Here is a 14,590-nt window from a genome sequence, read left to right on the forward strand (position 1 = left end):
CAAACAGGAAATAGCAGAGACAGTTACTTTGCATTACTCACAGATGTATGAGAAGGGGTGTTGGGGGGAGTGTGAGCTCAAGACACTAGCACCATGTTGAACCCTAGCAGGGAAACATTTGGACTGTAACGTCAGGCCATAGCAACAATATCTCATCTCAGCTCTCATGCAATACAAATTTGGACAATACAAATAATGTCTCACGCTCATTAATTAAAGGAAGCAATTCTGAAAGGAAAAACATAAAACGTGGCATCGCTAAACATGCATGCATTTTAGCTAGTGAGTCACCTAAAGGAGAAAACTGTCACATTCTCACTGTGCTTCGGCAATTCGGACTGAATCCTGATTAGCAGCAGATTAGAATCCTGATCAGTCCAAAAAAGCATTAAAGAGGTTCTCCTGAACACCAGGCCTGGTTATGTCTGAGGATGATGGACTTCAGAGGAACGTATGGCATTTCTGAGCAGGTTTCTCCTATGACAAATGCACTGTTGAATGACAAAATTGTAAGGAAAAAAGAAAATACTAAAGGAAAAAAACAAAAGAGCATTGGCTGGTGTCATTCTACACCAAGCTGCAATACTGTTATTTGGTACTCAGAAATAGATGCTGATACACAAAGGTGAAAGGGCTACTCTGGAGGCAGTCTACAGTATCAGCCATGATTATTGGGTGTCAGTCAGGTGGGACACATGCTTTGTGCCTCATTTATTTTTTTTATTTTTTTTTTACAGCTTCACGTGAATTCAAGTAAAGATTTTTTTTTCTTTCCTTGGATACATAATTCTCATCTCCTCTGAGTGTTCTCAAATATATAGAGTGCTTATATTTCAATGATTTGCCAAAACAAACAAACAAACAAAAACAAGACAAAACAATAAGCCTACAAATACAATTGAAATCCTCAGAACCAACTATACTGGTTAGTCAATTAATACCAAACAGATGTCCAATGATAGTAAAGGGTACTGGTAGAAGCTTTTAAAAAGGCATGAAAGTGCTTTAAGATACAGTTTAAGTGGGTGATTTTCTTTCCGTTTCGTGCGACACTTGGGGAGATCCATTAGAAGTTGACACAGAAAAGTCCACTGTTGTGATTAAGAGTTCGTACATCGTTTTCAGCAGAAAAATATACATCAGAACCCCATTCTTCCTCTGAGGTTACACAATATTTAAGGTTCTACATCATTAGTGTTGACGTTCTACCAAGGAGATCTCTGTAAACCTACTACTGTTTGTTTCTATTTCGCTCCTGTAAAGAAAAAGAGAGAAAAGGGACAAAATTAGAAGATTAAATGGAACATGGAGCCATGAAGATGATCTCTGTCTTTTACTAAGTTTTTTTAAGTGGAATTGTTTTTAAAAACACTGGCGGTATGTTGGTTGCTCATGAAATCAATATAATCTTTTAAACACTTCAAAATCATGTAGAATACTTTTTACTTACAATTTGGCTTGTTTAATGATGTTAACATTCTGGCCGCCACCAATTAGTTGATCATTATTTTTATGAAATGGCCTATATATAAAATTTGACTTTGTTTAAATAATTAAAAAAAAATGCTAGCAATATATTATAATGCTGTGGGGCTTAAATTCACTGTATGAAAAATGGTTATGGTTTTGAATTCTGACAAAAATTAGATATACTAGAAATAAAATTAACGTTTCTACAGAGGAATTTTCCTTAGTCATCTAACTCTTACCTAGACTTAATGTAAAAATAGAAAAATAAGCACACAATTAAATATCTAAAACTGACTGATATAAATAAACTAAAAATTAAAAAAGGAAAAAAGTATTATACATGTTGTGGGTCACCAAGTAAGCAATTTTGAGAATCTTTCTAAACTGAAAAGATTTCAAATATTAGCGTACTGAAAATATAGGTTCAACAACTGCTTGCAATATTGATGCACACAACTGTAAAAAAAAAAATGAGTCTGCGGTTGAGTATCTGAACTGCTGATACAGCAGTGGTTTCAAAACAGTATGAGGCTGATTACATCTCTCTGACATGCAGAGTAAAACTTTTCACCCTTAAAGTAATTTTAAAAGAAGTAAGTAATGTTCATGGGGGATGAAGACCTGGGTTACATAAAAGCAATTTTATGCTACATTAGAGTGGTTGTCCCACATGACAACCACTCTACATGACAACCAATTATTCTGCAATACTAGATTGCAGAATAATTAATCATACATTACAAATATTCTTGTGTATTTTTACAATGACAACGTAACTGAAAACTTGCTTTTGCACGATTCACATACACATCAATAGGTCTCAGTATAAAGTCTAGGACCACTGAAATTGTACCTACCATCCAAGATGCAGAAGAGTCCAAATAGCAGTTAAAAACATCTTGATGGATGTTTTATTACAAACGTGCTTTTTGCTTTCGTTTTCATTGGAGGTGTGTGGATTACTTGTGGGTTGTAATGATCAGCTATTTATATTAGCCATCTGAACTCTAAACCAACAGCATCTATTCACTGCAGATGATCCCTTGGTGAGCACGTGATGTGATGACAATTTTTTTTCTGTTCAAGTGAAGAAACAAAACTCATTTACATTACTTGGATGGCCTAAAAGTGAGCTCGTTTTCAGCAATTTTTTATTTTTTGGTGAACTATTCCTGTAACCCTCTGGTGCTGTTCTGTCATTTTTTATGTTTTTCGAATCGTTTTTTTTTTTCATGTGAATAGTATGTACTATAACTTTGTGAAGGTTTTGGCATTTGCTATATGAACACACACACAAATGAATAATTGACGTGATTAAAAAAGGTTAAATGGTCCCGTATAAACTTAAACTGTAGGACTGTTCACAGTCAAAAAATGGCCACATTGGAAATAAAATTTTACTAAAAGCTTTTATTTATTTTTAGATACTAACCACAAATTTGGAACACAACTTAATTAGATATGGCTTTTCATGCAGTTTTGTCTTAAAAAAAAACTATATTTCATAGAAACTTAATATTTTGTGCTTTTCTCATAATAATAAACTTCTATAACTTTTTTATGTTTCACTTTTTGAACCTTTCACACTTCAGCAATAATGCACTAAATGTTGTCTTTAAGAAGAGAAGAGACCACACTAGAGTCTGTGCTCCAAAGCATTCAGCATTTACAACGGTTTAAGTTGAAAAATTCATTTTCAGGTGTACTACGCTCAAAAAGTTGCTACCGGGTAATAAGGGGATAATAACTATTCCATAAATATGATTTAGTACCATACAACCCCATAAAAAGACAAAATGTTAAATATAAACATTATCAAACTAAAACATAATACATTTATTTCATTTTAATAAAAATAAAAAAAATCAGTAATTTTTGACTGCCACACGAGCAGCAACAGAGGGTTACATATATTTTAATGAATAAATCTGATACATTTACAGCTATCAAAGATATGAGGCAAAAAAAAATGCAGTGGGAAGAACAACAACAACAAAAACTATTTTCATATTTACTGGCTAATCAGACGTTTATAAGCTAAATCAGGAGTCATGTATGTATATACAACATAAAGGCACTACTGATTACATTATAGACAGTGCTTACTGTTGTTGGCAACTGGATCAGACTATATAATTCATTACATCATCATTCTTATATACTTACATTTTCTGATGATAATAAAATAACCAAAGTATCACATTTTTGACTGCACAGTGCCATGCTATATAATGCAAATATATAATTTTTCATTAAAATACATTTATTTTCTACATACACTGCTTTATGCCACAGAGTAAAACCATTTCTTTAGATAAATAAACCAATAAAGCATTAGATTTCACAAATTAATCCAGAGGCCATGGAGACCTTTTTAATTTAAATAGTTGATTTTATTATGGCTTTGGCAATCTACATGATTGGCAAGGTAATGAAATAGAAGGGTGGTTCAGAGAAAAACGTTTTATAATTTCTCACAAAAAAACAAACCAAAAAACACCGTAATTAGTCCAAGTACAACAAGAAACCTTGATTAGGCCAAGTGCCATTTTGATTGCAATTTTTCCATTTGTTCTTGACTAACAAGTTCATCCTAAAGTGGCTTACGTAAAGATGTACATATATCATGTAAGTGACAAAATACTCAATCAGCTGAATACAAATGACATGCTGATGTAACAAGGCCAATAAAGTTGCAGTGTTGCATACAGGCCATATACATGCAGCAACTAAATTCAGTCAGTTCACAACTTGGTTATTTACAGGAGTAAAAGCAGCAGCTTAAACACGCATAGAACACAGAACTCTTTTCAGCCGAAGTTTATTGACAACTAAACATTTCTGGTAGCTTTGGTCAAAATATCCAAAACTAAAAAAAACTGCTGGCATTCATGGATTCTATACAGGCACGTGACGGCAAAACATTGCAATGGTTATCACCATGTAAAGTCACTCCCAAAACTTTGAAGTGAGTACATGACCACAATAGTACAAAGTTGGGCCTATGAGTTTAGTGTACGTATTAAACCTTCTAATGCCGAACAATTTACAACAACTTCCAAACAAGTTTAAGCTCTATTAAGATGAAAAACTAAATGACTCTTATTCGTTCAGATGCATAACACAATACATCTTTAAAGGTTAATCCTCCAAAATCATGTTAAATCTGATCTAAGTGCTGTTTTCATAACTAACATACAAGGATATAAAGCAGCTGGTGCCGAGGTAACAGGCACAGACATCAATTATTTGTGTTGGTTTGGCAGGAAATGATGCAAATCCAATATATTAATGGGACATCTGCCTGCTGTTTGAGCAGAGACACTGACTGGCATCACAGCTCGCCACCAGCCTTTTGTCAATAAATGGGCAGAGACTCTTTTTTTAAGAACTATTTTATAATATCTATCTGCTGAGACTTTAGAAGTATGTTTAGTTGAAATACAGGAGAAATGTGTTAAGTGCAAGTCACGTTGAGCAACAATACCTGAACAACTTATTACATGACCTCCAGTATTGATGTAAAGAGTTACCAGATCAAACATTTCATTTCTATTTATGACTGACTGCACTGTTTTTGTCTCGCGGCCTAATTCTCAAAACGCAAACGAGACAGAAAGACTTAGAAAGGAGTTGCTATTAAAAAACCTACCTTTGGAAATGGATGGACATGCTGACAGCACTAAAACGTAACAATGTTTACCAGATCTAAAGGTGAAGTGCCTGCTTTCTGCTATTGTGAAGAGTGGCAGAAAGCTGCGCTTACCCTTCGCATGGCTTCCTCTTCCTCCTGCCGCTTTTCATAATGTGCAAAATCATCAAAGATTGAGGTGGTATGCTTGAAAGTCGCAATAATTTTAAGCACTTGCTTTGCCTTCTCTAGGGGCACTTCCTGAGTGTCCCTGGAGTTGGTGACAGGCTTGTTGTCATTGTTTTCTAAGCGAATGTGCCGCAGTTGGTTATTGGGCACGTCCTTAACAAAGATCCATTTCACCTCAAACTTGCCCTTCCACTTATCCTGGGACCAGACGCCAGCATAGGCGTTATAGTCCACAGTTGACTTCATCTCGGCCACGCCACAAAAGTGTCCGCTGCCATTGACGCTAAAGAGCAGGTACAGTGGACCTTTGGCACAGAGCGAGCGGTAGGCACCGTCCAGACGCTTGTTCCCATGCTCTGTGCTGCACCAGATGGAGTACTTGATGGAACGGTGGATGTCATCCTCCGAGTAGCTCTTGATGATGAAGACCCGTCCATTTTTCAAGTTCCAGTCAAAGTCTTTGGGGTTGTAATTGTTAAGGGCCTTGAGCTTCTCCAGCACTGGGTGAACCTCACAGGAAGAAGGTGATGAGCTCATGGGGACTCCCGTCCCAAGGGCAAAGTTCTCCATGTTGCTGCTCTGGTTAAATGTAGTTCCTCTGTTCCGAGGGGCCACCCAGCGGTTTTGGGGTGGGGGGTTCTGCACCTGAGGTGGGTGCAGGGGCTGCGGAGGACCTGGTTGCGAGTGATGGTGATGGTGAGGGGGACCTGGGGGCAGCTGCTGAAGGTGTTGGGGAGATTGTAGCTGGAGCTGCTGGTGTTGGGGTTGATGAGGCAATGGACTTTGCAGCATGGGCTGAGGTTGGGCCAAGAGTTGCTGCTGCAACAAGGGCTGTGGCGGGAGCATCTGCTGTGCAAGAGGGGGTTTGGTAATGGAGCCTTTGTCCTCCCAGGTCCCAATGTTCATGTTATGCTTTATCGGTGGAGGAGGAATCGTGGCGCCACTTCCCAAACACATGTTGGGCTTCGGCTTCAGCTTGAGCTGAGGTTTTGCCGGTTTCCTTGCAATAGCAGCCCATGAGGTGGGTTTTGGTACAGAGGAGCTGACAGGTGGCATGCCGTTGGCAGCCATGCTACTCATACCCGCCGTCCCACCTAAAGGAGACCCAACTGTTTTCGTAACAGCTGACATATCCGAGCTGAGCTTGAGCCCAGCCATTCCCTGATCGATACTACCGAGCCCTGGAACTTTACTAAGTTGCGTGTCACTGCCGAATCCGGCCTGTCCGTCAGCAATGGCCCGGCCCAATGAGCTCGGGGCATATCCATAACTGCTGCTGTATGCGGAGCTCTGTGTAGACTGTCCCTGAGAACCACTGGTACCCCAGGTGGAAAAGTCTGCATTTCCAGGAAAGAAGTTAAATCCGTGTTGGCTGAGAAAAGGGGGCGTGTTGCCTAAAGCACCAGGCTGGCTAAAGACTCCGTCAGGAATGAAGTGATGCTCACCATTGCTCATCTGTCCATATGTGGTCAGGTACGGCATAGGAGGGTCTCCTGCGGTGGACCAAGCAGCCTCTCCCAAGGAATAAGGGAATCCAATAGAGGGAGCATAATAGCTGGGCATGTAGGGATCGGACATTGGTGGGTAGTTATTACTCTGTAGGGGATAATTAAAGATAAATCAGTAATGATGATGTAATAAACCAAAGGCTGAATAATGATGTAAGATAAAAACATAATCGGTGAAAAACACTACAATTCCAAAACATTTATAATTTAACAATGGATTTCTATTTTCAAATAATTCTGTTCAAATAATTAAGCTTTCTATAGATCAAAGGATCATAAAATATACAAGTATAAATATAAAAACTCACCTGATTTGTATGACTGCTCAGGTAATTGTCAAAGTCATCATCATTTACAGCATCCTTCTGATGCATCGAACCGTTTTGCACTAAGCAAAATTATACCAAAAACAGACAGAGACAGTGTGTCAGTTACTTTTACTTGGTTCAATCAAAATGATGTTGATAAGAAATAATGAGACATGGCGAAAGTAAATTACACTTGAAATTATTATTTCTAAGCAAGAACAACAGGTAAAATCTTTGCTACATATTAAGAATTTTTTTGGTCAATGTCAGGACTACGGAGTCACATAGAGAGCTAAATTAACATCAAGACCAGTCTACTTCATAAAATATGATTCACAGAATGAGTAACTATTTATAAACGCACTTAAGTAAGGCAGTGAGAAACACATCAGTAAACTGAACCCCCTTAAAGAGACAGCACACAAACAAATTTAATTTCTCATCCATGTTGTCCATTTGATTTTCTTAGGCTGACTGACAACCTCGGTCACCATTAATTTCTATGGCATGGAAAAAGATGTAATGAAAGTGAATGTTGACTGAAGGTGCAAGTCCCTAACATTGTAAAGAAATGTCAACATGATGGTGAGCTTTCATTTTTGAGTTAACTGTACCTTTAAATGTGGACAGAAAATTTGTGTTTTCATAACATACCTTTATTTCCTTGTCCTTTAGGTCTCTGGTTTTGGGTTCAAAGTGTGCAGACAATGACAAAAAGACAAAAAATAAATTAATAAAAAAAAACACGATGAACGTCAGTTTATCATGAACAAAACATAGACACAATAATTCGGCCTAACAGTTACAGCTATCAAATAACCAGGTCTCTCAGTTTGCGGGGAAGCACTTGAATATAATTGACGTTAGCTGCGTTTTACAACCCGATTAAGTGCCTTACTGTCCGTTAGTTTGTTTTAAAAACGTGTATTCCTTCCAAGCGCGAGAATAATGATGTCTAGGTAGGCAGCTCACTAGGTTTTAAGACACAGCCTCTAAGTTACATGCACCATCACGTTTCTATAGTTATAAAGATGGAAGCGCGTCCGTCTCGCGAACCTGATCGACAGTTGTCGCAGACATCGTCCGGGAGCCCGAGCTGATCGCTGTTTATGACTGTCCACGGTCTCTCCTGCCACCGCTGTGGGTTCACGTTATTTTTTCCTCTCTCCGGGTTGCCCTATAATCACAGCGTATTTCTCAGGCGTTGATCTCCTCGCCCAGTTTCAAACGGCCGGCAGCGGTCCTCTCGAGCGGTACTGACAGCGAGCGTCAAACGGCTGGGGGAGGCTGGCTGCTGAGTGATGTGTTCAAGGTAGTCCGAATCATAAACACTCTGTGTAACGTCTTGAGAGAATATTACCCCTGCTTTGCTCCACAATGGCGAATGGGCTCTGACTCTCACTTCCGCTTGAGTATGACCTTCCGCCGCTGACGTAAAAGAGGAGGCATGCGCCTGCTTTTTCATACAGTTCAAAATAAATCTTGCGATTACTATCTTGTTCAACCGATTTAATCTTAATGTTGATCTATGCTGTACATTTTGTGATTTACAACGTGTTTTTTTCGGATTGCTTGGTTAGATTTCTGTATATTAATTAAGGATCACATCGTACCCAGCTTTTAACCGTTTAATTCGGGTAACGTTATTTCCCTTATGACATGTCTTATCATAAAGGAAAATATTTAAATCTGATACTTCTGTTAGCTAAATTGTAATTCTGATAGCATACATAGTATGTAAGCCTTTTTTTTGTTTTGTTTTGTTTTTTTTTTTTGTTTAAAGGCAAAGTTCTTTTAAGATATTAAAATATACTGAGAAACAAAAATAAATAGATAAATTCATAAATAAAAATCATATGCTAAATAAATAAATACATTTAAATATATATATATATATATTTTAAATTAATTCAATGTGTTTGGAAGTGATATAATGGTATATAAAAAGAACAGAAGATCGAAAAATCTAATATTTTCAAATATTAATTATTTAGAAGTAGTAACAAATACATAAAAAAAATCTTAATTTCATATGTGACATTATATATTAATAAGTATATCACAATAGCATAATATAATATACAAGCCTATAGATTTGTAATTTAACGGTCGTACTTTAGAAAAATATAAATATTTAGTTATTTCATAAATATTAATAATTAAATCATATGACAACAATTTTACAAAATAATAAAAAATAATAATGTTTACATATTTGTATTACTGAGGGCATAACCAAACAGGTGGGTTAAAATCATACAGTCTATGGTGAAAATGCGAAATAAAATATACATGAAAAGACAGCATCCTGTTATAACTGCTCTTTACCGCTTGGTGGCACTGTTATATATATTTTTTACGAAAATAAGATGCCCGTGAATGACGTTCTTTACAAGTCATCAAAATAAAAGTCCTGTTACTGCTTATAAGTCCTAGAACCATCGGAAATAATGTAACTTGATTAGCAAACCTCAAGAAGATTGAGTTATAAATAATTTCCCATAAGGAATAAAAAAATATAAAAATGTAAATGGGTCAGTCATTTTATCAGACTGTTCCCTGAATTGCTTCTCTACTCACTCATTTATTTATTAATTCATTAATTCTTTTTTAATTAATTAATTTATTTTACAAAAACAATACAAATATTTACCTGTATCTGTAATATTATTACAAACGTGCATAATATAACTTAAAATTGTTATATTACTTTACCATTTATTATTTCAATATTAATTTGTAAACAGAACTTCAATTCTTGAAACAGAGTGTGGTTAAATCCTCAGCCATACTGAGCTAGTGTGAGTGTTTCTGGCTTCAGCTCACTGTGTGGGGTTGATCCTCCTGAAGCACATCCAGGCTGGGCTTTTCTTTGGAGCATGCAGAAAATGCTGAGAGTGATTGCAAACACACTTAAGGGTGGTGCCAAAATAAATGTAGGTATCATAATGTATATCTGTTTGTTGTTAATAAGACAGCATTGAAAGATTCAGGCTCTGTTTAGCTTAGAGTCATTAAAAGATTTGACGAGGCTAAACTAGATCTCTGTAGTATCATCGACCTTGTAGATGATGTACCGTAAATGCAGAGTTATGTTTACTGTAAATTAAATAGCCCCTGAACTGACCAGATTTGATTAAATTGCAGTCTGTCCTGATTTGGTCAATCTATTATGTGTTAAATTATCATAACAGGTTTTTTTTAGCTTTCCACATCTGTCGCGCTGTCCAAGTGCAATTGAAATATGGCCTAAATAATTAGTTTGGTCTGACACAGATGTCATCATGGACCATATTATGGTCTTTTTCTGATATGCAATCTTTCTGTTGATATGATATGTTTATCATTCTTTTTCATTTAAAATATGTATTTCAGTAAAATGCTAAGTTTTTAATATGGCATTGTATAGTCTTTTTGCTTGTTTTATAGGGTGCCCAAACAGTGTCAGAAGTAAGATAAGAGTTTAAGAATAAGTTAGTTAGTTAATAATATTTTTTATGTGTATTTATTTACTCTATTTTATTTTTTATTTTATTTTTTGCAAAAATCACAATTACAAATTTGAAAGAATGTAACTGATCTATCTTAGTTATTGTAATAACAAACCAAACAAATGCACTACTATTCAAACATTTTTGGTCTGTAAGATTAAACAAAAAAAAAAATATTTTAATGTCTCTGCTGCAAGGCTACTTTTGTTTATTTATAAATACAGTAAAAACCATAATATTGAGAAATATTATTACAATTTAAAATAACTTCATCTCTATTTTAACATATTTATAAAGTAATTTACTCCTCTGAAGGCAAAGCAGAATTTTCAGCAGCCATTACTCCAGTCTGAAGAGATTTTAATATGCTGAATCGCTGATTTGGTGTATAAGAAACATTTCTTATTATCATTGTTGAGTTGTGCTTATCATTGTTGAGTATTTTATTTATATATACATATATATATATACAATTAAAAGTAGTGTGTTTATTTTAGGTACATTAGTGTCATTATTCACTGTAGGTCGATATAATGGTCTTCAACATTTAGTCAATTCTTGTCAAGTTAAATGCATTTTATCTCTGTTTTAAAATGATTTTGCTTAGTTTTATTAATGCATTACACTACTCTCCAGGGCTCCAGAGTTGTGGTATCAGCACGTTCTTTTGCTGATTTGACACCTCAGGCCAGCTTTGACATCAAGGTAAAGTTGTCATATTAGCTTAAAAGCATGCACAAACAACTTAGTTCATTCAAGAACTTGTTCAATTCCAGAGATGTGACCTTCATCGCTTGGATGAAGGCCCTTCAGTGCAGACGGTGCTCACCAGAGAGGATGGACTCAGGTACTACCGCACTATGCAGACCTTGAGACGCATGGAGCTGAAGGCAGATCAGCTCTACAAGCAGAAGATCATACGAGGATTCTGTCATCTTTATGACGGGCAGGTAAGACTAAACTGAATGCCTTGTTTGCACACAGTCACTGTGATATGATTTAACTTCTTGCCACCTCTCAGGAGGCCTGTGCTGTAGGCATTGAGGCTGGTATCAGTCCCACGGATCACCTGATCACAGCATATCGGGCTCATGGTTACACCTACACCAGAGGTGTGCCTGTGAAAGAGATCATGGCAGAGCTCACAGGTGAGGACTTTCTTCATAAAGCTGCATTAAAATAGAAATCCTGCAGTTTATCAGAGAGCTGAGTAAAATCTTGATTTTCCAAAAGAATACGATGTAACTAAAAAATACCAAATGAATCTGAATCAAATCAAATCAAGAGCTTGTACTAGGAATCGAATCAAGAATTGTGTATCAATACCCAGCCCTAATATGAACATGTGTACAATGGATTTCAGGTCGAAGGGGTGGTGTTGCCAAAGGCAAGGGCGGCTCTATGCACATGTATGCCAAGAATTTCTATGGCGGGAATGGTATTGTTGGTGCCCAGGTGAGATGCACGCATCATAGCATACAAGAATATTACAACAGGCATTTATAAATGTAAATTTCACTGTTTTGAAGGTTCCTCTTGGGGCTGGTGTGGCCCTGGCATGCCAGTATCAGGGTAAGAATGAGGTTTGTGTCACTCTGTATGGGGATGGAGCTGCTAATCAGGTGACAGCACGTTTTCCTCCATGTGTTCACAATTTTGCACGCGATCTGCTGTTGCAAAATAATGTCTTATCTGATTAACCCCTTTATCAGGGCCAGATCTTTGAGGCGTTTAACATGGCAGCTTTGTGGAAACTCCCCTGTATTTTCATCTGTGAGAATAATAAATATGGCATGGGGACATCAGTGGAACGGGCCTCAGCAAGCACAGATTATTACAAGAGAGGAGACTACATTCCTGGTCTGAGGGTAACTGTCTTTTTAGTTTTTGTTTTAGTTTTTCTAGCTGCCTCATCCTCATTTTCTGTTCATATTTCAATTTGTAATTTGTACAGACACATACATAAAAGGCACATGTGGGCAAATAAGTCAAGCCTGTCTGTTTTCTCCAGGTGGATGGCATGGATGTTCTCAGCGTGAGAGAGGCAACCAGGTTTGCAGCAGATTATTGCAGATCTGGAAAGGTAAAAGAAAAGTGACGTATTTTACTTGCTTAACAAGTCAAGGAGAGGTCAAAGATTTAAAGGAATAGTTCACCTAAAAATGAACATTTCCTGAAAATGTACTCACCCTCAGGCTATCCAAGATGTAGATGAATTTGTTTTTTCATTGGAACTGATTTAGAGAAATTAAGCATTACATAATTTGCTCACAATTTTTTGCACAAAGCAATTTTTAGCTTCACAAGATGCTAACTGATGGACTGGAGTCGTGTAGATTACTTGTGGATTATTGCTATGCTTTTAGCAGCTGACGGCACCCATTCATTGAAGAGGATCTATTAATGAGCAAGTAATGTAACTTATTTACATCTTGTAGGTTGAGTACATTTACAGCAAATTTAGATTTTGGAGGAGTTTAACTTTTAATCATGGGCTAGTGTTGCAAACAAACATGATGGGAGATCCAGTCTGTGACTGGTGGGCAAATGTTTGGCCTGTGCTCTTCAGGGTCCCATACTAATGGAGCTCCAGACATATCGTTACCACGGCCACAGCATGAGCGATCCTGGGGTTAGGTGAGGTTGACTGTCAACCTTCCCCCCCCCCGTGGCAGGCGCTTATCCTTCCTTGGTTAATTTAAGACCCTATCCTCATCTGTAGCCTCCGTAATCCCAGTCTTTCCTCTTTAGTTTTAGGTAGTTTGTGCATCATTTCAGTGAGCACACAGTTCGCTGTTCTCTCAATCAGTGCTTTTCTCTCCTTAGCTATCGCACACGTGAGGAGATTCAGGAAGTTCGCAGTAAGAATGACCCCATCACTATGCTGAAGGACTGTATGATTAGTAGAAACCTGGCTAGCCTGGATGAGATCAAGGTACTTTATGTAGGCCATGTACTTGATGAATACCAGAGGGTTAACTTAACACCTACTATATCACCATGTTATATTGTTGGAACAATGACAGGACATTGATGCCAAGGTTCGTAAGGAGATAGAAGAAGCAGCACAGTTTGCTACCTCTGATCCAGAGCCCCCTCTCGAGGATTTGTGCAAACACATCTTCTACAATGATGCACCCTTAGAGGTCAGAGGCACCCACCCCTGGATGAGGCTGAAGTCCATCAGCTAAAGAACCTGATAAAGATTCAGCACTTCATTCGTCATAATACAGGAGCTCTGTTCCCTAATTATACTCACAAAAAGATGGATGAAATTTTTTTTATCCATAAAGTCATAATTACATTCCATAACTGATGTTATTGTCTCTCTTTTTAGCAATCAGTTTTGCTGACTATTAATAAATTAGGAAACACATAGCTAGCACAACATACAGCAATAAACATTTAGAGCAATACTAGAATAGATTAAATGAATGGACATCATCTTTACTAGTAAATGTGTAGAAATTAAAAAAAAATAAATAAATACACAAGGTCTTGGAAATGAAATGTAGGCTTATTAAAAATTATTTGCAACGATGATACAATTTTCATGCCCTATAGTATTGTGATGATGTAATTTCTTGAATTATGAGTTCATTTGTCATTTTTAACATAATATCCCAAAGACTTAATAGCTGTTAGTACCAATACTTTCACGAGAATCTAAGCTTATGCAAACATTAGTCAGCACATTTGCCCCAAGAAATTCTGGATTTCAAATAATACTAAAATGTGTAATAACTAACGATGGAATTAATAAATATGTAATCATCTGGCTTACATTTGTGTCAGTTGTGTTGAGTGCTCGCCACAGAATGAATGCAAATCCTGATTCACGCAAGATAAATTACCATAGACTCACCAGCAGGTGTCGCCCTCTCCACCTGCGTGACTCAAGCGTCACAGCTGACAAGGTACATTTTTACATACATTCCAATGTCATTTGATAACAACCCCCCAAAAAATATGATTATGAATCAGTCTACTTGA

At 37.0% G+C, this 14,590-nt stretch overlaps 2 protein-coding genes across 3 annotated transcripts; one reads left to right on the plus strand and one right to left on the minus strand.

Moving 5' to 3' along the window:
* Positions 1-254: 254 nt before the first annotated feature.
* LOC113066210 (YTH domain-containing family protein 3-like) lies at positions 255-8,656 on the minus strand. 2 transcript variants are annotated; one of them, XM_026238007.1, is made up of 5 exons: positions 8,163-8,656; positions 7,761-7,785; positions 7,107-7,186; positions 5,237-6,886; positions 255-1,255 (listed from the first exon to the last, which is right to left on the minus strand). In XM_026238007.1, exons 1-5 carry the CDS (start codon positions 8,184-8,186, stop codon positions 1,232-1,234), a joined length of 1,803 nt encoding a protein of 600 aa, XP_026093792.1. In that variant the 5' UTR covers positions 8,187-8,656; the 3' UTR covers positions 255-1,231. The 2 variants fall into 2 exon arrangements, with proteins under 2 accessions (XP_026093792.1, XP_026093791.1); XM_026238006.1 differs by lacking the exon at positions 255-1,255 and having other exon boundaries at positions 3,366-6,886; positions 8,163-8,655.
* Positions 8,657-9,885: 1,229 nt separating this feature from the next.
* On the plus strand, positions 9,886-13,825 carry LOC113066212 (pyruvate dehydrogenase E1 component subunit alpha, mitochondrial-like). The gene is made up of 11 exons (XM_026238013.1): positions 9,886-10,042; positions 11,234-11,302; positions 11,374-11,547; positions 11,619-11,745; positions 11,961-12,052; positions 12,127-12,219; positions 12,310-12,465; positions 12,609-12,680; positions 13,167-13,234; positions 13,424-13,532; positions 13,624-13,825. The coding sequence occupies exons 1-11, from the start codon at positions 9,986-9,988 to the stop codon at positions 13,786-13,788; spliced, it is 1,182 nt and encodes a 393-aa protein (XP_026093798.1). The 5' UTR covers positions 9,886-9,985; the 3' UTR covers positions 13,789-13,825.
* The last annotated feature ends 765 nt before the right edge of the window (positions 13,826-14,590 follow it).

This window comes from Carassius auratus, chromosome 49 (assembly GCF_003368295.1).
Source record: "Carassius auratus strain Wakin chromosome 49, ASM336829v1, whole genome shotgun sequence".
NCBI classification, from domain to species: Eukaryota; Metazoa; Chordata; class Actinopteri; order Cypriniformes; family Cyprinidae; genus Carassius; species Carassius auratus.

Bases quoted from the DNA above. Each gene is read 5' to 3' on its own strand.
- LOC113066210 (XM_026238006.1), bottom strand. From the start codon at position 8,186: ATGTCTGCGACAACTGTCGATCAG. The intron at 7,786-8,162 runs GTTCGCGAGACG...ACCCAAAACCAG, and splicing joins CTGCGACAACTGTCGATCAG to AGACCTAAAGGACAAGGAAA. The intron at 7,187-7,760 runs GTATGTTATGAA...AATTTTGCTTAG, and splicing joins TAAAGGACAAGGAAATAAAG to TGCAAAACGGTTCGATGCAT.
- LOC113066212 (XM_026238013.1), top strand. From the start codon at position 9,986: ATGCAGAAAATGCTGAGAGTGATTGCAAACACACTTAAGGGTGGTGCC. The intron at 11,303-11,373 runs GTAAAGTTGTCA...GTTCAATTCCAG, and splicing joins AGGCCAGCTTTGACATCAAG to AGATGTGACCTTCATCGCTT. The intron at 13,235-13,423 runs GTGAGGTTGACT...TTCTCTCCTTAG, and splicing joins ATGAGCGATCCTGGGGTTAG to CTATCGCACACGTGAGGAGA.